Source organism: Equus caballus, chromosome 10 (genome assembly GCF_041296265.1).
Source record: "Equus caballus isolate H_3958 breed thoroughbred chromosome 10, TB-T2T, whole genome shotgun sequence".
NCBI lineage: Eukaryota > Metazoa > Chordata > Mammalia > Perissodactyla > Equidae > Equus > Equus caballus.
In genome coordinates, this window is record NC_091693.1 from 13224575 (window position 1) to 13246849 (window position 22275).

Sequence of the window (22275 nt, forward strand, 5' to 3'; positions counted from 1 at the left end):
AGACTGGCTGGGTATCCACAAACCTGGGCAGCTGCTCAAGTAGCATTTCTAAGGTGTCACCTAGGCATTCACAATCTTGACAAAGTTCCACAGGTGATTCTGACACAGAGCAGGGGTGACATTACTGTGACAAGAGTTCCTGATGTAGCCCCAGAACTCCTGCTCTGAAGGGAAAAGTCAAATGTGAAAGACAAAGGGCTGCAGTGGAGACTGACTATGATCCCTGACCCAGGGTTGTGGGGACTGCCCAGAACACCAAAGCCCAGGTTTATGCTTCTCCAAATAAGGGTGTGTGTGTGTGTGTGTGTGTGTGTGTGTGTGTGTGTGTGTGTGTTTGGGGGGAATCACAGCAAAAGAGAGAGAGGCCTCCACAGTTCCAGGGAATCAAAATGTAGACAGATAGGAAAGGGGAAGGAGGGGCCTAGGGAGGCTGGAATGAGAGGAAGAGAGGGAGGGACCTGAGCAGAGACCCCACCCCCAGTCCATGTGACCCTCCTAGGCACTCCTGCCCCTGGAGGAGGCTCAGCACAGAGGGAGGAAGGACAGTAGAGCTGAAGCATCTGGACAGGAGTGCTTGTGAGCATTTCTGGAGCCCAAGCTCTTCTCAAAGAGGGAGGAGCCAAGCAGGCAGCAGATACAATGGAGTGCCCATCAGTCCCTGGCTTCAGAGGGCACATCCCCTGGCAGGGGCTTCTGCTGGCAGGTAAGTTGGGATGATGCCCTGAGGGTGAGTATGGGAGAACAGACTGGCTGGGGTCTCCTGGGGAGGACAGAGCTCTGAGAGGGGACAGAGGACTTCTGTTTGAACCAGAGGGGAGGGGACATGGGAGCAGAGTAGGACGAGTAGAGGGGGCTCAGCAACAGGAAAATCTCATTGAACTGGAATTAGTGAGGGGCAGGAAAACCTCAATTGTTACATTTTTTGAAGTTACAGTTTGAAAATAAGCTAACTATATCAGAGTGACACTTCAGAAAAAAACAGAATCAGGGGCACTAAGCATTGTCCTTACCAATAAACCTCATAAAGTAACAAACACCATGATATGGAGGGCCCTGGGAACACTCATTCGTTCACCCACAGGTGTTTGCAACCTGTTTCAGGGACTAAGGGAACAAGATCAGACAAGTCCCTGCCTTGATGAAGCTCACATTCTATGAGGAGGAAGACAGACAAGCAAAGAAATCTGAATGTGATTTCAGGGACTGACAAGTGTCATGCAATGAACGGACCGGGGAAAGGTCAGAAAGGGAAGTCAAAGGGTCTTCAGAGCAAGCGGTCAGGGAAGCCATCTCCCAAGGATGCCCCTGAGAGTGAGCAGGGCACTGAGGGCAGTGAGGGAGTGAGCCAGGCAGACACCTGGGGAAGACTAATGGAAACTAAAAGAAATAACAAGTTCAGAGGGGCTGAAGTAATGGTGGTGATGCTGGTGACCTTGACCAGTAGGAGACACAAGAATACATACACACAAACTCCAAGTCTAAGAGATGAAGAGACCCGTTCAGGACCCAGGTCCTCATTTTTCCATCCCAATACATAAGTCCAAATATTGACTGATCGCTCTCTCTCTCTCTCTCTTCCTTCCTAGTCTCACTCTTAACCTTCTGGAACCCACCAACCATTGCCCAAATCATTATTGAATCGGTGCCGACCAATGCTGTTGAAGGAAAGGATGTTCTTCTACTTGTCCATAATCTGCCTGAGAATCTTTTAGGCTACGTCTGGTACAAAGGGGAAGGAATAGATCCCAATCAACAAATTGTAATATATGTGATAGAAAACCAAGAAAATTTCCCAGGGCCTCTATATAGTGGTCGAGAGACAACATACAACAATGGATCCCTGCTATTCCAGAAAGTGACCCAGGACGACGCAGGATACTACACCCTAGAAGCCATAAACCAAAATTATGAAAGAGCATTGGGAAGTATACAGCTCCGTGTACACAGTGAGTGATTCCTCTCTGACATCTGGGTGTTGGGTGGAGTGAATTCTGCTTCACACACAGGATTGACAGGCCCGGCCTGTGCCTATATCCCCCTCATTATGTCTGGGCAGGGATGACTGGAAGCAATGATTTCCTGGCTTCCCAAGTCCCAAGGCTCCTGAGCTGGTCACCAGCTAAGGCTCAGCCCCAAGAGCCACATCTGAGCAGGGGCAGAGTCAGATCCATCACCTGAGGCTTAGCATGGAGAGCACAAATGGATAACGTCCCCAGGCCATTAGCCAACTGCCCTGGGGGCATAGGAGTCTCCAGAGGATGGTCACCATCCCCAGGAAGGAACAGAGGACACTGAAGATGCTCCTGGCAGCTCCTTGTCTACCAGGGATCAAGCCCAAGGATCTCTCTCTCTCTTTCTTGAACGCTGTTTATTTGGGAAGTTCATCCATACTAAGCTTTAGGTCAGGTATTTTGGGATGTTTCAAGGCTAATTCACAGACAACATGGTAATCCAGAGACCATTTACCTGATTTTATTCAGGGAAAATTGAAGCACAGCGAGATACAGTCAATGAATCAGGGTCACACAGACCACGGACAGCTGATCAGAGTCATGGCCAGATCTTTGTGCAGCCACAGCCTCGACCTCTCCACCACCGCAGGGCCCTTATTAGGCATCTATGGACCACAAAACCAGCTGTTGGATCAGATCGTTCTTCTTAGGGATCCACAGCTCAAAGTAGATTTTCTGCTCTGGAGAATGACAGTGAATGAAGATTTAACCTGTTTTTACTCAAGAACTAAATTACCTGCATCAACAATCAGACTCAGTGCCAAGAATGTTCAGGCCTCCCCCTCAGGTGGCCAATCCAACCTTTCTACACAGGACTTGATATCACTTATTTGTTTCCTTATGTGTTGGTCTCCCTCCTACTGGAGTATAAAGGAAAGGGCTTTGCTTTCTCACTCCCATTCTATATGTGCAACCAGCACAGGTTCCAAAAACTCAGTTGCTTTTTCATGAAGGAGGGAAGGAATGAATAGTGAATGAATGAATGACTGATCCATAATCTCTTCACAGGCTGGAACCTGGAAGCAGAATCCTAGGAGGTTATGACCACACTTGTTCCCTGTCTCTCCAGGGGCTGAGACCTTTGTTACATTCCTCTGACCACCAGCCCCTAAGGCCACTCTGAGAGGAGAGTCTCATGACTGTGGGGCTGCTCAGCCACGGCAGGGTTTTTAAAGCTGTTCTAGTCCTGCCCCTGGGGCAGCCGTGGGCTCTTGGGGCCTGGGGTATTTGAAGTCACTTGTAACCCCCATTGCTCACAGCCTTGGACGTTGCCAGCTCTCTCTGCTCCTTCTATGTCCCTCATCTTCCTCTCTCTTCATTGCAGCTGGGACTGCCCCTACTCTGCACAGCTTATATAAAAATGTCTTAATTTCCTTTTCAAATTGTTCATTGTTTGTCTGTAGAAACACAACTGATTTTTACACATTGATTTAGTATCCTGCAGCTTTGCTGACTTCATTTCTTAGTTCTAACAGTTTTTTATAGAACTTTATGGTTTTATACACACAAATTCATGCTATCTGCTAACAGACGTAATTGTACTTCTTCCTTTCCAATTTAGATGCATTCTATTTCTTTTTCTTGCCTCATTGTTCTGGCTTGGATTTCTGGTCTGTGTTGAAGAGGAGTGGTGAAAGCAGCATCTTCGTCTTCCAGATCTTACAGGAAAAGCTTTCAGTGTTTCAACACTGAGTACGCTTCTAGCTGTGGGCCCTTCACGTAAGGCCTTCACTGTGTTGCACCATTTTCCTTCTGTTCCTAAGAGTGCCAATATTTAGACTCTCTACAGACTTCCTTCACATGATATTCAACCCACACACCTGGAAGTAAAAATCCTCTTCAGAGTGAGAAATCCTTTGATTGAAAAGTCCTCAATGCCTAAGGTTATGAAGACTGAGTGTGACCATCCTCATTCCCTCACAATGTTTTTAATAAGAAGTAAATGCCTTCCCTACCTACATAAATTTCCCTTGGTCCCAGAGATGGACAGAGCTGGCAAGCCTGCCTTCCCCAACATACATGGAAGTGTATATAGGGAATAGGACATGTTCTTTTTAGAGACAAAGGAAGTTCTAGAAAAAAGGCAACAAAAGTTCATGAGAGAAAAATTCCACTTGATGATGAGGATACTGGACATGCGACCCGAGAAGAGGTTTCCGGTTCTGATACTACACAGTTGTCCAGGAGTACTGTTCAGGGGTCATCCTGGGTTGATGTCAGACTCAGAGAGGAATTGCAGCCCTCTCCTTACAGATTGTAACGTGAATAAATACTCACAACCTTGGGTATAGGATCAGGGCCATCCTCTGGGTCAGCTTTACACAGCTCACTGTGGGATCTGAGAACTGGCTGAGATCTCTGAGGAAGGCGTGAAGCCACAGGCCCACTCTCAGTCAGTCACCTCTGTTTCTCTGTTTCTCCACAGAACCAGAAGCACAGCCTTCCATCCAAGTCACAGTCACAGAACAGAAGGACATCGTGGTCCTGACCTGCCTCACTAGTGACACTGGGATCTCCATCCAGTGGTTCTTCAATAACCAGATTCTAGGGCTCACAGAGAGGATGAAGCTGTCCCAGGACAACAGCACCCTCACCATAGACCCCATCAGGAGGAATGATGCTGGGGCTTATCAGTGTGAGGTCTCCAACACAGTCACTTCCAGCAAAAGTGACTTCCTCAGGCTGGATGTGAAATGTAAGTGACCACTTGCCCCCATCCTACATCTTCCTGGGAAGATGACCCTCCCAATGGTGTGTAAAATGGATGTAAGTCACAGGGGACAGAACATCAACCAAGAGGCCGTTACAGGAAACAAAACAGCCAAGTGGTTAAGAGCCCAGTCTCTGCATCAAATGTACTAAGTTTCTTATCGTGGGTCTGGCATGTACTGTGTGACCTTGCACGGGATTCTGGTTTTGTCCCGTTACCATTTTTTTCATGTGGTAAAATATATGTGAGATTTCCCATTTTAACCATTCTTAAGCATAAACTTCAGTGGCGTTACTATAGTCATATTGTTGCGTAACCGTCACTGCTATCCATTTCCAAACCTTTGCCATCTTACTATCCTCAAACTCCGTCCCCGATAAACAATACCTCCCCGCTTCCTGCTTTAGGCCCCTGATAACCACCATTCTACTTTCCCTCTCTGTGTATTCGACTATCCTAGGGACCTCATATAGGAGGACTCACATGATATCTCCCCTTTTGCAGTGTGGCTTATCACACTCAGCGTAAATGTCTCCGACGTTCCACGCACGTTGCAGCAGACATTTTATTCCTTCTTAAGGCTGAAAACCGTTCCCTCACGTGTACATGTCCCATTTTGCTCATCATTCATCCATCTGTGAACCTCTGGGTTGTTTCCACCTGTTGCTTCTTGTCAGAAATGCTGCTATGACCACGGGTGTACACGTATCTGTTCAAATCCCTGCTTTCAGTTCTTTGGGGTCTACAGCCAGAAGTGGAATGGCTGGATCAGACGGCAATTCTATGTTCGGTTTTTGATGAACTGCCACGTGATTTTCCACATGACTGCACCATTTCACATTCCCACCAGCGATGCACAGCAGTTCCCATTTCTCCACATCCTCGCCACCCCTTGGTGTCTGTTTGTTTGCTTGCTTGCTCGCTCACTTGCTTGTTTGTTCCCAAACAGCCATCCTACTGGGCATGAGGTAGTATCTCATGGTGGTTTTGACTTGTGTTTCCCCAATGATTAGTGATGCTGAGCATCTTTTCCCGTGCCTCTTGGCCATTTGTGTCTCTTCTTTCCAGAAATGTCTGTTCCAGTCCTTTGCCCATTTATCGATTGGGTCTTTTGTTGTTGTCGAGTTGTAGTTCTCTACAGGTCCCAGGTGTCAATCCTTCATCCGATATATGATGCACAAATATTTCTGTCCCACTCCGTATGTCGTCTTTTCCCTTTGTTGAAAGTGTTCTTTGGTGGACGAGACATTTTAATTTGGGCCAAGTCCAAACCGCCTATCCTTCCTTTGGTTGCCTGGGCCTTTGGTTTCACATCCAATAAATCACTGCCAAATCCAAAGTCATGAAACATCACCCAATGTTTTCTTCTAAGAGTTTTTATCATTTTCGCTCTTACTGTTAGGTCTCCGATCCATCCTGAGTTTACTTTTTGTGTGTGGTGTTCAGGGAGGGTTCCGCTTCGTTCCCCTGCCCACACACCTAGTTTTCCTGACCCCATCTGTTGGAAAGATTGTCTTTTCCCCGCGGAATGGCCTCGGCACCCCTGTCGAAGATCATTTGGCGACATATCCAAGCATTTACTTATGGGCTGTCTCTTCCATTCCTTTGGCCTATATGTCCGGCTTTACGCTGTTACCACGCGGTTCTGATTACTGCAGCTTCGTAGTCAACGTTGCAACGAGAAAGTGGGAGTCCTGCCACTTTGTTCTTTGTTCAAGATTGTTCTGGATACTCGGGGTTCCTTGGAATGCCACGCGAAGTTTAGGATGGATTTGTTCGGTCGCTGCGGCAAGGTGTCACCGGGGCTTTGATACGGATTGCATTCAATCTGTTGATCACTTTGGGTATTACTGTCATCTTGACAACACTGACCGTTATACTGCACAAGCACGGAATGTCTTTCCATTTGTTGAGGCCTTTCTTCTCCTTTCAGCAATGTTCCGTGTTTTTTCAGTGTACGAGTCTTTCACCTCCGTGCTTAAGCTAATTCCGAAGTATTTGCTTCTTTTCGCTGTTGTTGTAAACGGAACTGTTTTCCTAATTTCCTTTTCAGGTTGTTCATGCTTTCTCCATAGAAACACAAGTGATTTTCTGTGTGTTGATTTCACCTCCTGTGGCTTTGCCGAACTCCTTTCTGAGTCCTAACAGTTTTTTGTGGAATCCTGATGGTTTCATACAGATAAGCTCATGCCATCTGCAAACAGACGTCCCTGTACTTCTTCCTTTCCAGTGTAGATGCGTTCTCTTTCTTTTGATTGCCTGATTGTGCTGGCCTGGGTTTCCAGCCCCCATTGAATAGGACTGGTGACAGCAGCATCCTTGTCCTCTCCCTGATCTTAGAGGAAAAGCTTTCAGTGTGCCGACACTGAGTGTGCTGCTAGCCATGGGCCCTTCATGTAAGGCCTTCACTGTGTTGCGCGACTTGCCTTCTCCTCCTACGAGTGCCAGTATTTTGTTAAATTGGGAGCCACTTCTCTAGAGATTTGCTTCCGTGTGGTAGTCAATCCACAGACCTGGAAGTAAAAAGCACTCTTCAGAATGGGAAAATCTTTGTTTGGAAACTCCTCAGCGCCTAAAGTCATGAAGACCAGGTGGGACCAACCTCCTTCCCTAACAAATTATTTAATCAGAAGCAAATGCCTGCCTTACCTTCATGACACTCCCTGGGCCCCAGACATGGATGGGGTGGGCAAGCCTGCCTTGCCCAACATACGTGGAAGTGTATATAGGGGCCAGGACCTGATCTTCTGAGAGTCAAAGAAACTTGTAGAAAAAAGTAAACAAAATTCCAGAGAGGAAAAGCTCCACGTCATGATGTGGATACCGTGCACACGGCCTGGGAAGGGGTTCCTGGGCGCTGATCCTCCAGAGATGTCCAGGGGCCCTGCTCAGGGGTCATCCTGGGGTGATCTGGAGGTCAGAGAGGAGGTGCAGCCCTCTTCTCATAGATTGTCACCTGAACGACTACTCACAACGCTGTGCACAGGGCCAGGGCCATCTTCTGGGTCACCTTCACACAGTTCACTGTGTGAGCTGGGAACTGGCTGAGATCTCTGAGGAAGGAGCCTGGCCCCAGGCCCCAGGCCCCTTCTCCGTCAGTCACCTCCTCTGTTTCTCCACAGACCCAGTGGCACAGCCCTCCATCCAAGCCAGCAACACCACAGTCACGGAACAAAAAAAAGCGTAAAGCTAAAATATTTTGTGGTAAAATATTCATAAGATTTACTGTTTTAACTGTCTTTAAGTGTACAGCTTAAAGGCATTAAACACATTCATATGGTGCAATCACTACCACTATCTATCTAGAAATTTCCCATCTTACTATACTAAAACTCGTACCCTTTAAACAATATCTCCCCAGTTCCCCACCCCAATTCCTAGCAACCATCATTCTGCTTTCTGTCTCTATGAATTTGGCTATCTTAGAGACTTTGTATAAGTGGAATCATACAGTATTTTTCCTTTCATGTTTGGCTTATTTCGCTTAGCATCATGTCATCAATGCTCTATCCGTGTTGTAGCAAGTATCAGAAATTCATTCCTTTCTAAGGCAGAATTGTATTCCCTTATATATGTCTACACCACATTTTGTTTATCTTTCATCAGTCGATGAACTTTCAGGTTCTTTCCATCTTTTGGCTATTGTGAATAATGCTGCTATGACCATGGGTGTACAAAAAGCTGTTCAAATCCCTACTTCCAATTCTTTTGCATATATACCAGAAGTGGAATTGCTGGATCAAATGCAGTGCTATGTTCAATTTTTGGATGCACTGCCATACCATTTTCCACAGTGGCTACACCGTTTTACATCCCCACTAGCAATACGCGGAGGTTCCAATTTTTCCACATCCTTGTCAACACTTCTTGTTTTCTTTTTGGGGGTGTTAAATAATAGTCATCCTAACGGGTACAAAGTAGTATCTCTTTGGGGTTTTGATTTACATTTCCCTAATGATTAGTGATATGGTACATCTTTTCATGTGCTTTTGGACATTTGTATATCTTCTTTGGAGAAATGTGTATTCAGTTCCTCTGCCTATTTGTAAATTGGGTTGTTTTTTGTTATTTTGTGGAGTTGTAATTTTTATTTATATATTTTGAATATTAATTCCTTATCAGATAGAAGATTTGCAAATTATTTCTCACGTTATGTGGGTTGTCTTTTCACTTTCTTGAAAATGTTCTTTGCTGCACAAAAGTTTTTAATTTTGGTGAAGTCTAATTTATCTATTTTCTCTTTGTTGCCTGAACTTTTGGTTTCTTATCTAAGAAATCATTGCCAAATTAGATGTCATGAAGCTTTCACTCTACGTTTTCTTCAAAGAGTTTTATAGTTTTAGCTCGCTCATTTAGGTCTTTGATCCATTGTGAGTTAATTTTTTGCGTAAGATATTAGATGTTTGACTTCATTCTTTTGCTTTGATATACAGTTTCCCAAGACAATTTGTTTTAAACACTGCCCTTTCCCCATTGAGTGGTCTTCATACCCCTGTCAAAAGTCATCTGACCATATTTGCAAGGATTTTTTACTGGCTTTTCTATCCCATTGGTCTATATGTCTGTCTTTACACACTACAACACTGTTTTGATTTCTGAAGTTTGTAGTAATTCTTGAAAACAGGAAGTGTGAATCCTCCAACTTTTTCCAGATTGTTTTGGCTATTTGGTGTCTCTTGAAATTCCATATGAATTTTAAGATGGATTTTTCTATTTCTTCCAGAAGACATCATTGGGATTTTGATAAGGATTACACTGAATGTAGAGATCACTTTGGGTAGTATTGTCATCTTAATTACATTGTTTTCTAATCCACAAACATGGAATACCTTTCCATTTGTTTTTGCCTTCTTTAATTCTTTTCAGCAGTGTTTTTGTAGTTTTTCAGTGTATAAGTCTTTCACCTCCCTTGTTAAGTTGATTCCGAGGTGTTCATTCCTTTTGATGCTAGTGGTAATAAAATTTTCCTAATTTCCTCTTCAAATTGTTCATTGTTTGTGTATAGAAGCACAACTGATTTTTATGCATTGATTTAGTATCCCGCAGCTTTGCTGAATTTCCTTATTAGTCCTAACAGTTTTCTGTGGGATCTTTAGGTTATATGTCATATATGATATGACATAGAAGGTCATATCATCTGCAAACAGAGATAATTTCACTTCTCCTATCCAATGTGGATGCTTTTTATTTATTTTTCTTGACTAATTATTTGCTAGGACTTCCAATACTATTTTGAATAGTAGTAGCAATAGCAGGCATTCATAACTTGTTCCTGATCTTAGAGCAAAAACTTAAAGTCTTTCACCATTGACTATGATTTTAGCTGTGAGTTTTTTCTCCACGGCTTGTATTATGCTGACTTAGTTTCCCTCTATTCCTAGTTTGAGTGTTTTTAACATGAAAGAACGTTGAATTTTGTCAAATGCTTTTACTGATTCAATCTCCTTACTAATTATAGGTCTGTTGATATTTTCAATTTCTTTATGATTTTAGCATTGTAGGTTTTGTGTTTCATAGAATTTGTCCATTTATTTAGGTTATCCAACTTGTTGGCATGCAATTATTCACAGTACTCTTAAAATTCTTATTTTTCTGTAGAATTGCTAGTAATGCCTCCACTTTCATTCCTGATTTCAGTAATTTGAGTCTTCTCTCTTACTTTCTTAGTCAATCTAGCTGTAGGTTTGTCAATTTTATTCATCTTTTTGAAAAATCAACTTTCGGTTTTCTTGATTTTCTCTATTGTTTTTCAATTCTCTACTTCATTTATCTCCACTCTAATCTTTATTATTTCCTTCTTTCAGCTAGCTTTCGGCCTAGTTTGTCCTTCTTTTCTACTTCCTTAAGTTGTAAAGTTAGGTTGTTAATTCAAGATCTGTCTTCTTTTTTAAGGTATTTACATTATAAATTTCATATATAAATTCATAATATTACAAATATAATGTATGTACATTAAATTGTAAATTTCTTTCACAAGATTCTTAACTTCTCTGAGCCTCAGCGCTTAACAGAAAATTGCAGTAAGAGTACAGTCGGCCCTCCATATCTGCAGTTCTGCATCCACAGATTCAATCAATCGAGGATCGAAAGGCCTACTATGGTTGCATCTATACTGAACATTTACAGACTTTTAGTTCTTGTCATTATTCTATAACAATATGGTATAAGAACGATTTACATAGCATTCACATTGTATGAGGTATTGTAAGTAATCTAGAGATGCTTTAAAGTATATGGGAGGATGTGTGTAAGTTATGCTCAAATACTACACCATTTTATATAAGGAATTTGAGCATCCATAGAATTTGGTATCTGTGGAGTGTGGTGGAGGGTGGAGTCCTAGAATCAGTCCCTCATGGATACTGAGGGATGATTGTACCTGCTTCATGGTATTATATTAAAGATTTAAGGTAAGATTCAATGAAACCTTTAGTAAAATGCCACACACAGAGGAAATGTTCCCTAAGGGTTAGTTGCTATTATTATTACTATTATCACTAGCCTCTATGAAATCAGGAAGTCTTAGAGTCAAGGAGTACCTGACTCTCAATCCAGATTTTACTAGTAATATGACTTTGGGTAAGTTTATTCACTACTGTATCCCTGAGTTTTTTCATCTGTAAAATGGAAATAATGTCTATCTGACAGCTTTATTACATGAATCAAATGAGATATATGTAAATTATATAGCATAGAGCCTGGCACAGGACCTCATAATAATTGCTAACATTAGCGTTAATCATCAGTCTTAAGTGGACTGGTGAGGGCAACAGAAATACAAAAGAAGAAACAGACGGAAAAGGAAATATATATTGGGGGAAGGGGAAGTATAACACAAAAACCCACTGGGACAAGGTTTTTGACTAAATATAGGAGAGGAAAAAAGGAGATGAGTGCAGTTTCATGTCTGGTTTGTTACTTTTCCCCCAAAATCACAGGCAAGATGGCATTAGACATACAAGACATTTATTGGGGGAAATGCCTGTAAAGGAAAATAGAGCAGGAGTGGGAGAAGCCTGGGAGATTCCTCAGACCACGGTGCAGATCTGATCCCTGTGAAGGAGAAAGAGAAGGAAGGAAGCTTTAGCTTTCAGTGCAGCTCTAAGAGAGTGTCTACAAGGCTGACAGGGAGTCCTTGAGCTCAAGTCACCCATCAGAGGAAAGTCATTTCTCACAGAATTGGGATTACTTTCATATCCCAGCTGGGAGCCTGTGGGAAGGGTGGTCACTGTTAGTTGAACGGCATTGGTGAATGGAGACGGTGAATTCAGAGTGTGCTAGCCCAGGCCTTCTGTCAATTAAGTCCCCACCACAAGAGACCCGAGAGGCACATTTACAGAGCTGCCACACCTGGTACACAGAGAAAGATGCACCCACAGAAAGGTGGAAAATAACAACATAAAAAAAGAGTCATGAGCCTTTTTCACATTTCCAGAGCCTTCAAAAATTTCTCAGGGCAGAAAGACCAGGGGGAAATTGAGGCCAGCGTGACTGCCAACTGAGAAATACAATGAGAGCAAAAATTTGCAAGGCCATAGTCAGCTATCACCTCACAGCAACTTTCCAACAGGAAATTTATTCCTTGAAGGAACAAGTAGAGACTACTCAACGTTGAGAGTTGTTTCCCAGGGCACCCCCACTGTAAAATAATGTCACCTTGACACATTCTTCTCTTTTCTTTCCATGACAGATGATTCAACAACAACACCAAGACCAACACCAAGACCAACACCAACACCAACACCAACACCAACACCAACACCACCACCAACACCAACACCAACACCAGGAAATTCTGCTGGCCTCTCAGCTGGGGTCATTGACAGCATCGTGGTCGGAGTCCTGGCCGGGGTAGCTCTGATAGCTCCGGTGTACTTTCTGCATATCTGAAACATTGGACGGTATGATGGCCATTCTTAGTGTTTCACTTTCTCCAAGGCAAAGTGCCATGCTTGGGAGAGGGAAGGAGACTTCAACTCTGTCTCTGGGCCTGAATCTGCTCCTCCTCCCTAAACTCCTGCTTCTCAGCACTAATTCCTCTGGGTTTCTTCTTCCCTGGTCTTCAGGCTCCCTCTAAACTGCTGTCTGTTGGACATGGTTATTCCCATCACCACCTGGTTTAAAGGGGACAGAATGAATTCTATTCCTCTGCTCCCCAGTCAGGGAGGCCAAGGTCCAAGAAGGAAAACAAATGAGGAAATGAAAGGAGGGGCAGGAGAAAGGGAGTCATGTGCTCTGTTGGCATAGCAACAGGAAGGATGGATAAGACAGGAAGAGAACCTAAGAAAATCAGAAACAACCAAAGGCCTCTCAGGCAATAAAAAGTGAGAAAAAAATAGCATCTACCTTCAAAAGGGGAAAGGCGTGAGGGTAGAAGTAGGGTCACAGTCAATTGATAAAGAATGGACTTAAATGTGCACATCCAGCAAACAGGAAAGGAGTAAACACTAGAAGGAATCAAGGGTAGACTGAGGAAGGAGGTCCTGAGTGGAAAGACAGTACCTACCATGGTATAAATGAACATTGAGGAGCCCCGAGGAATTATCTGCTCACCGTGTCCTTCCTCACACAAGGAGCAAAGATCCTATGCTTGGGAATAGCAGTCACAGAGTCTGAGATTTATTTAGGGAACGTGTCCAGTGTGATCTCATAGAGAGAGCATAAACCCTCAGTCTCCAACCACAGTAAGTAAAGCCACTCACCCAGTGACAGCTGGTGTGTTCCACCATGTGCCCTAAACTAGCAGGGAATCCTGGACTCCCAAACCACTGCCTACCATCTGAATTTTTAGAAGGGATCTCCACTTCCCAACCTGAAGTTGGCATAGGTCCTCACCCCCTTCCTAGCCACAACAGATTCCCCTGAGACACAGCTCCAAGAGAGATGCTCACTCTGCCTAGGCCAGGTAGGTCTGAGTAAGATGCACATGTTCCCAGGAGACATTTCCTCATACTTCGTCCTTCCCCTCCCGCCTCTTTATGGATGTGGGCATTCTCCTTTAGGGAGACTTTCCCTGTCTTGCTCTGCTCTTGGCACTGTGGGCCACAGTGCCACTCCTTGCCACTGAAGCCTGTGGCTGAGAAACACAACAGGGAACAAATCAATGCCTTGTAGCCTGGAAAAGATCTTCAGAAGCGGATGAAGGCCTCCTCTGGCTCTACTCCTGCCCCTCCTCTGGTACTAATGCCCTGGGTCTGGACCACAGACTCTGAGGGAAGCCAATTCCTTAAGTGATCATGGACCACCTCCTTACTCCATGCTCCGAACACCTGCCACCTCCTACAGCTAGAAATCACAATAGCTTAGGAACACCCTCGTTCTAAGGCCATAAGTCAGCTTTGCATTTTCATCCATGGGTAACTCTTCTTTTGCTTCCCCAAGTCAGGGCCACTCTGACAACTCCCCTAACAAGGTAAGAACAACACGTTTGACTGGTTCATGTTCTCATGGAAATGTCTCTGTATAGAATGGGTTATTCTTGAAGACACCAATGTGAGACCAGGTTTGGGTCAAAGTTCCTCAATGCAGCAGCAAACAAAGAAGTGCTAGCAATGACTCCCGTGAGTCTACCTCATTGCAAACATGTGGACTTTGGAATTATCTCCATCCTATGTTTGAATGCTGGTTGAGACTCATACTAGCTCTGTGACCTCGGACAAGTAGCTTAAACTTTCTGATCCTCAGCTTTGTCATCTTTAATGGGCATGCTGCCTACTTCAAAGAGGAAGTGAAGGAATTCAATGAGATACAAATGTACAGCACCCAGCACAGGGCACAACACAAGGAAGGCCTCAATCATTCTCCCTCCTTTACCTTCCATCTGACTTTGTTCCTACTGTCGAAAGATAATTTCTATTCTAATGGATCTGACATCTTATTTCCCTTACTTTAATAATTTTACCAAATTTTTCTCATCTTAACCTTTCAATAGTGTACCGATATATACTGAAGACTGCTTAAATCAAAACCATATTTTAACAATATATAAATTTTCACAAGATGAACATACCCATATAAGCAGCACCAAAATCAAGAAACAAAACATGTCATTATCCCCACAAAAAACCCTCCAGCTACTTCCCTCCAAAGAGTAACCACTATCATGCCTTCCAATGCACTAGATTAGTTTTGCCTGTTTATGCTCCTACAAAAATGAATGACACAGCGTATCCTTATACGTTTCTGGCTTCTTTCATTCAAACTTGTTTTGTGAGATTCATCCATATTGTTGTATGCATTTGTAGTGTGTTCATTCTCGTTGCTATATCATCGTACTCTGTTGTACAAATTCCAAAATCTCTCTCTTCCAATGATCATTCAGAGGATGTTAGCAAGCAGAAATAATGGGTGATAAAAGCTATCTCCAAAGCTAAAAGTTTGAAAGTGGTGATAGCACGTGGTACTGAATCACACTAGAACAGGTGAGGGCCTGACCTATGACACTGATTTAACTGACCGCTGCTCATGCCTTTCAGATGGATGAAGCTGCATATTCTTCCCTGAACTTCAATGTCCAGGAATCAAAGAAACCAACTTCAGCCTCCCCACCCCATCAGCCACAGAAACAGTTTCTTCAGAAATAAAAAAGAAGTAATGCAACCTGCCCTGTTTCCTGCACTGCTGACTTACTCCAAGCTTCTCATCCCCATCACTGGAAGGATCCCTTTACCCTCAGAGAAAAAGGGAAGAAGACTTTTCCCCCACTTAACTTCCAAATGAGGCGCCTCCAGGCTGCCTGGTCACAGCCCCTCCCTTCAGTGTCAATACATGAAAAAGTACAGACAGGCGACTGTAGGAAACCCACCCTTCCTAGTCTTTGAAATTTGGCAAAGCAAACCTTAGGGGACAGTTGGCAGAAACTCTCTTCTCTCCCCCTCTCCTGATCTAGACTTGTTTTAAACTTACCCATTGACAGCACACTCACCTCCCCATCCCAGTCCTGTCTTATCTTAGTCTAACTTGAATTTGCCATAACCTTCAGAGATATGTCCTTGTCCACTGAAATGCATGTGCCAGAAAAGAACAGAGAAGAAGTAAAAGTAAAAGTTTCTCCTGTCTCTCCAAAGCCCAGGGTGAGCCCATGAGACACAGGAAAAGAAATATATAACCAATTCTGAACTGGGAAATCCTACACCATTGTCCACTGTCAGACCTGTCTACGTGTAAGACCAGGGCTTAAGCACCTTGCTGCTTAGTTGGAATTCCACCTAAGCCCTTTGGCAAGGCTGTCTTCCCAAAACTCACTAGAAGCAACTAGGAAAAGTATTTGCCAAGGTCTTTAGGCGAGTCTTAATGGAAAATACACAAAAAAGCATGCATTTCTTAATCAATTTGTGGGCTTCGTTCAGGTAAATGCCCACAGAAGGAGAGGTTACAGCTTTAGGGAGTAATTAGCTGTTTACGGAGATAATCTGCTGGGAATTTGGGAAAGGAATCAGAGAGCTACCCTTCAGAGATTATTTAAATGATTGTTAAAGAATGCACAATTTGAGGTAGTTGGTTTTTCCCTATTCTCTGAGACATTCTGTGATTTTAATTTTTGTAACTGCTTATTTACTTGAGGGGGTTGTTTTTATTTAGCTTAGCTGTGTAAGCCAATCTGACTGCCTTAGGTAAAAGAGGCCACCAAAACCTCTCAAGTCCCCTTGGCCAGGAGCTCCTCAAGGCTTTTATGTCAGGGGCTCCAGACAGAAAAGAAGAAGCCGTTTTCCTCATTCATGGCTAGAAATGGATCTAACTCAGTTTCCAGGCATCTCAGGCCAATCACCAGCCTCCATTCTACCCCGTGTATCTGCCTGTGCATGTCTGTCTGCCTCACTCCCTTTCTCAGGAAACCTTGGCCCCTGCTAAGGTGCATTTGGTCCTCAATAAGTGGGAGTGCCTTGAAGGGAATGCTATGACTCATGCCATTGGCATTGCTTACAACCTAGAAAGCTGCACTGGCACTGATGCTCCTTAGGACACACGGGAATATTATCACTGGGCCCTAGGCTTCTCGAACAGCCTCTGAAATTTGTTTTCTCTCATGGGGTCTATGAGTCCCAATGTGTCTCAGGATAAAAGGAAGGGCAGGACAAGGAGGGGCAAATGCACTTCCCACCCAGCCTTCTACTACACAGATGGAATCTCTTTGGGGCTGTTGAGAGGAAGGTTTTATTCGATACTGATTACTGAATCTCATGCTGTGTCTAAGAGAGCCCTCAGAGAGTGTTAGATAGGAGTTCTCTGTGCTCAGGTACCTCTTTCAGAATTTTCTAACTCTGACACAGACTTTATAGACGTCCCTTCATCCACACTATTCTGTATTATTTAATTTTGTTTAGCTAAGGTTACTTTGAGATTATTTGTAAATGTGCTCTATATTTATAATAAAAACTATGTATCAGACATCAATGTGCTGCCTCACAGTTGATACTGCTTTAGACAATGACTTCTTTACAGTCAGAAGAAAGAGAACTTGCTTAACTGGGGGTCAGAGTAAGCCTATTTCTAAGTCTACAGATATTATATCTAATGATCAGAGAATTAGCTAAATTCATTTGCATACCTGCTAACAAAGAGGGTCTATCGAGAACCCACAGGCCACAGCTTCAACTTACCTGAAAAAAAAATGCCTGTTTTCCTCCCAGTAAGAAGAGATTTCATGAGGAAGATTTCAACCAGCCTCTTTCTTAGGGACAAATAACCCTTCCCACACGGGGGCTCCAGTGTATCAGATGCAGCAATACAGCTTTCCCTCACAAGAGTCTCCACAGATACAGCCATATAAAACACGAAGATTAAAAGATAAAGCCCTTATTTGTATCTTTATTCAAATAACTCTACTGTAAACAACAAAAAAAAAGGTGTCGGGGGGACAAAGGAAGAAATCAAGTAAAATTGAAGGGAAGGTAAAACATTATGAGATTATTGCAGAAATTTGAACATTGAATATTTTATGATATTAAAGAAGTATTCGCTTTTAGTGTGATAATGGTATTGCGGTTATATTTTCTAAAGAGCCCTGACATTTTAGTAATACAACTGAAATGTTTACACATGAAATGATTTGATGTCTGGGATTTGCTTCAGGATACCCAAGGTTTGGAGATGAGGGTATAGCTGAAACAAGATTGGCCGTGAAATAATTGCTGAAGCTGTGGGATGAGTACATGAAGATTCATTATATCATTAGCTGAACTTTTGCACTTGTTTGAAATTTTCCAGGAAAAGAAAAGTCCTTGTTATCCAGAAGCTTCTAACAGAAGGAGTCATATGTTCCAACAAATAGAATATTATGTAGCTAAACAAAATAAACACAAAGTACTGATCAAGCTCCCTAAACAGTGACTGCCCTGGGGTAGGCAGAAGGAGTCAAGGAAGACATCAAAGGAGCATCCTTCCTTGACCAGCATCTTTAAGGAAGAGTGTCTCAGGCACAAGGGCAGCCCAGTGGTACAAAGTCACGCAGATGGGCAGCGGCAGAGCTTCCGCACACTCTCCGGATGACTTACAAGAGGCCATGTTACCTGAGAGCACCTATTCCAGAGCCAGACCACCTGCGCTGGAATTCCTGCTCCTGAATCCCCACTGTGACACTTCAGGCAAGCTATTTGTAATGTCTCTGGGCCTCAGATTCTTTGCCTAGAAAATGCAGATTATAACAATACCTACTCCACAGGGTGTTGTCAGGAGTCAATGAGTTAATCCAGGTGTAAAACACCTAGAAAGACAGTGGGTGAGCAATAATTATTGGCTGTTAGTAGTGGCGGCAGTATCCCAGCCCACAATACCACATATTTTGAAAATCTCATCTAATTCTTATTAGTCACTTATCTTCTCTTTGTTAAACTGTACATGTGTAAAGTAGGGACTGTGTCTTACTTATCTCTGTATCCCCAGAACCTAGCCTAAGGCCATTTCATAATAGACACTGATCAGGCAACTCTTGTTTCAGGCAGCAAGGGAGGGACCGCCAGAATCCTCTGTCTAGTCCATCACGATTCCCCTATGGATTATACCCTCAACTCCTACAATTCTTTGGCTTCCGTTAGCTTCCTTCCTTGTTTCCACCTCCTCCCTCACTCTGCTCCAGAGATGTGCATTCACTAATGGTGCTCTCTGGCCCCGTCCCTGGCAGTTACTCCAATGCCTCCTTTCCCTCTCTCCCCACAGCTATGTTATCTAAACAGCCTCTGCATCACTTATTTTGAGATTAACAAAGGGTGAAGGGAGGCTGAATTCTAGAGCATTGTCCTCATACCTATTTTTGAGAAGTAGAATCCTCCGGAAGAAAGAAAAGCAGATAAAATGAGAACCAGAACATAAAGCTTTCAAACATAGCTGCATCTTTGAGGGAACCCTACAGACATACTTGTACAATCAGCTAGCATCTTGCTGGGGTTTTAGGGGTTCAGAAACTGCTGGGGAGGAGAGAGAGGCCTGATGAGCATGGAGCCCAGCTTTATGTTAACTTTTGCTTTACAAACTTCTGGGTTTCTTTTTCCCCCAACTAGTAAACATCCTCATTTTCCCTCAGAGCAGAGTCTCAGAGAGGAAGAGAATATGAACATCCAGAGCCTGAGAAGGGAGAAGATACAGGACCACACACCGCTAGACTCTAAAGAGGAAGTAGGAGGGTCAGCTGCAGATCTCTCTCGAATCACAACTCTCTGTACAAAGTCCTGTGACCCGAGCAGTGATGTGGGGCTGGAACATCATCCTCATCTCCCCAAGAGTGGGAATTGCTGGTAGAACACTAACTAACTCCCCAGGAACAGAAGGAAATGGAGCCCCTGAAGTACCTCTCCCCACCCGTTCTCCCCAAGTTTCCTCTGACAGGTGGACAGTTCAAGGCTATGTCCCCAACACTAGCATTTAATGATTCTTTTCTGTAAAAAGAAAAGGTGAGGGAGGAGATCACAAGGCTGAAATGGCACACTGGAGAGAATATACTAAAGAGAGCAGCTTAAACATGATTTGCTTAAAGTCAAAGTCCTGTGGAGCATGCTGATCTCCCTTCACTGCTGGGCTCTCTATGACCAGCAGCCTTGCCCCATACTTGAAGCCCCATCTGAACCCAGAACTCTTCTTGCTTAGGGACTACAGCAAGAAAGGAAAAGGGAAACTGGACACAGGAAAGCAAATACATGCATGCAGGGTGGCAGGCTCACTGAAATACTAAGTGTGGTTATGCCGAAGTGAGACTGGTCTTCTTGTTGGGCTCAGACTGGTTTTGAGAGCAACCCTACATGGTAAGTAACCAAAATATTTTGAGTAATGACAGAACTTTTGGAATGTAGAGCTACCCAGGACAACTAGTTTGTAGGTGTCCATATTTACCTGGATACGATACACTTGTAAAAGGAATCCTATAACTCACAAGAGTCTCATAACTTTATTGTCTGAACTTACAACGGATCGCGGAACAGTTTGATATGACCAGGAGTTTGAGCAGAAAGGGAAAAGCAGGAAAAAACCATGAGTGCATATTGCAGCAGAGACGTGGAGAAGAGAAAAGAAGAGCCAAAGAAAAGAGCAATACAAAAGAAACAATAAATCCCTATCATAAAGACAGAGGTGGGAGCAGTGAGATAATTGTGGCTCAAATAAGAGAATAGGCCAACTCCCCCAGTTGAAGCTTTCCTGGGTAACTTCACTGTCAGCCAGCCCTGTATGGCCCAGGGGTGGGGTGGAGTGGGAATGGAAATGGGCAGAAACAGACACTAAATTCTCCCACTTCCATTTAAACCAAGAAGGGCTTTATTATCCTACACAGGAGAATCAGACTTTGCACATTCTTTGGTACTTTACATTAGACAGAGAAATTTGATTAAAGTCAGTTCTTCAAAGAACCAGCTGCACAACTTGTCTATCACTAATTAGCAAGTTAAAGAGCAAGAACTATTATTGCTTCTTTGTTTGTGAGCTAATTCTCTAAAGCAACGTCTGTACTTAAGAATCCTAAGGCCTCCATATGACCCAGCAATTCCACCCCAAGTTATATAACCAAGACAAATAAAAACATACGTCTACACAGGAACTTGTACTGATACTTGATACAATATGGACGTATCTTGGAAACATTATGCTAAGTGAAAGAAGCCAGTCACAAAGACTACATAAGGTATGATTCCATTTAGATGAAATATCCAGAACAGGCAAATTCATAGACACAAAAAGTAGATTAGTGGTTTCCAGAGGATGGAGGGAGGAGATGCAGGGGAGGGACCGTGATGAAGAGTGATTGCTAATGGGCATGGGGCTCCTTGTTGGGGTGATGAAAATGTTCTAAAATTAGTTACGGTGATGGCTGCACATTTCTGTGAATATACTAAAAACCATTAAATTTTGCACTTTAAATGAATGAATTGTGTGGTATATGAATTATAGCTCAATAAAGCTGTTATAAAAAAAATAATCTTAAGGCCTGGATAAGGGCTATGTCAGCTGGCTGGAGTTTAGATTCAGCTATACTATCCCATAAGCCCATTAAGACCCACAGCTGGCTTGTAAAATGGCAAAAATCTGAACTTTTGCTTTAATTTTTTTAAAAGACTGACAGCAAGGCCTAGACCTCATTTCTGGCTCTCTCCCTACAAGCTCTGCAGCACTTGCTGAATTGGTTTAATGAGAAATGTACCCAAAGTAACTACAGTAAATCATTCACTGATACTACAAATATTTACTGAGCATCCATTATGTGACACGTACTTCTCCAGGCCAAAGGAATTCAACAATAAAACAAGGAGGCCTCGCCTACGAGATGCTTACAGTACATTCGCCAGGTCTCAGGAGAACATGGTAAGTGTTACAAAAGTGATAAGCACTGGATACTGCCGAATCACAATCTGGGGTTGGTATGTGGGTGTAGGATTACAGAAGAAGTAATGTTTGAACCCTGGCCTGCAGGGTGGCTAAAATTGACAGGAAAATAAAGAGGCATGACAGGAGTGTTCCAGGCAGACAGAGTAAGAGCAAACTCCCCGACACTATAGAAAGCAGGGACATTTAAGGAGTTAAAGTAGTTTGGTGTGACTGGAGCATAAAGTGCAAGAACTGGGGTGGGATGAGGGGCAGGACTGGCACTGATGAAGCTGGAGAAGACTGAGGTCTTTTAAGTTTGTAACATGACAAAGAACTTGGGAAGGGACTATGCTGAAAATATGCTGAAGAGGCCAAAGTGCATCCTGGGGGCAATAGAGAACAATTAAAGCTCTTTAATAATGGAAAATGATATGATCGGAATTTTGTTTTCTAAGACCACTCTAGCTGCACTGTGGATCATGAATTAGAGGGGGCGTGGAATTACACTGGAGGCAAGGAGGGGAGTCAGAGAGAAGACCATTGCAGTGATCTAGAGAAGGAAATGATAGTGGCCTGAATCAGCAGTGTGAGTAAGGTTGGAAATAGCTGTAGACAGGTTAGAAAAATGTTTGGAGACAGCATTTTCAAGACTCAGTAACTGACTAGATGAGGGAATGACAAAGGAGGGACTCAAGAATGGTGGCCAGGAGGTAGGATAAGTTCAGTTTTGGACATGCTGCATATTCAAAAACAGATATCCAATAGACA

General features: G+C 43.4%; 1 protein-coding gene across 1 annotated transcript; it reads left to right on the forward strand.

Moving 5' to 3' along the window:
* The first annotated feature begins 499 nt into the window (after nucleotides 1–499).
* LOC138915926 (cell adhesion molecule CEACAM7-like) lies at nucleotides 500–17115 on the forward strand. Its single transcript, XM_070224522.1, has 5 exons — nucleotides 500–703; nucleotides 1587–1946; nucleotides 4438–4707; nucleotides 12413–12623; nucleotides 15198–17115. Exons 1-4 carry the CDS (start codon nucleotides 640–642, stop codon nucleotides 12610–12612), a joined length of 894 nt encoding a protein of 297 aa, XP_070080623.1. The 5' UTR covers nucleotides 500–639; the 3' UTR covers nucleotides 12613–12623; nucleotides 15198–17115.
* Nucleotides 17116–22275: the final 5160 nt, after the last annotated feature.

Bases quoted from the DNA above. Each gene is read 5' to 3' on its own strand.
- LOC138915926 (XM_070224522.1), top strand. From the start codon at position 640: ATGGAGTGCCCATCAGTCCCTGGCTTCAGAGGGCACATCCCCTGGCAG. The intron at 1,947-4,437 runs GTGAGTGATTCC...GTTTCTCCACAG, and splicing joins TATACAGCTCCGTGTACACA to AACCAGAAGCACAGCCTTCC. The intron at 4,708-12,412 runs GTAAGTGACCAC...TTTCCATGACAG, and splicing joins CCTCAGGCTGGATGTGAAAT to ATGATTCAACAACAACACCA.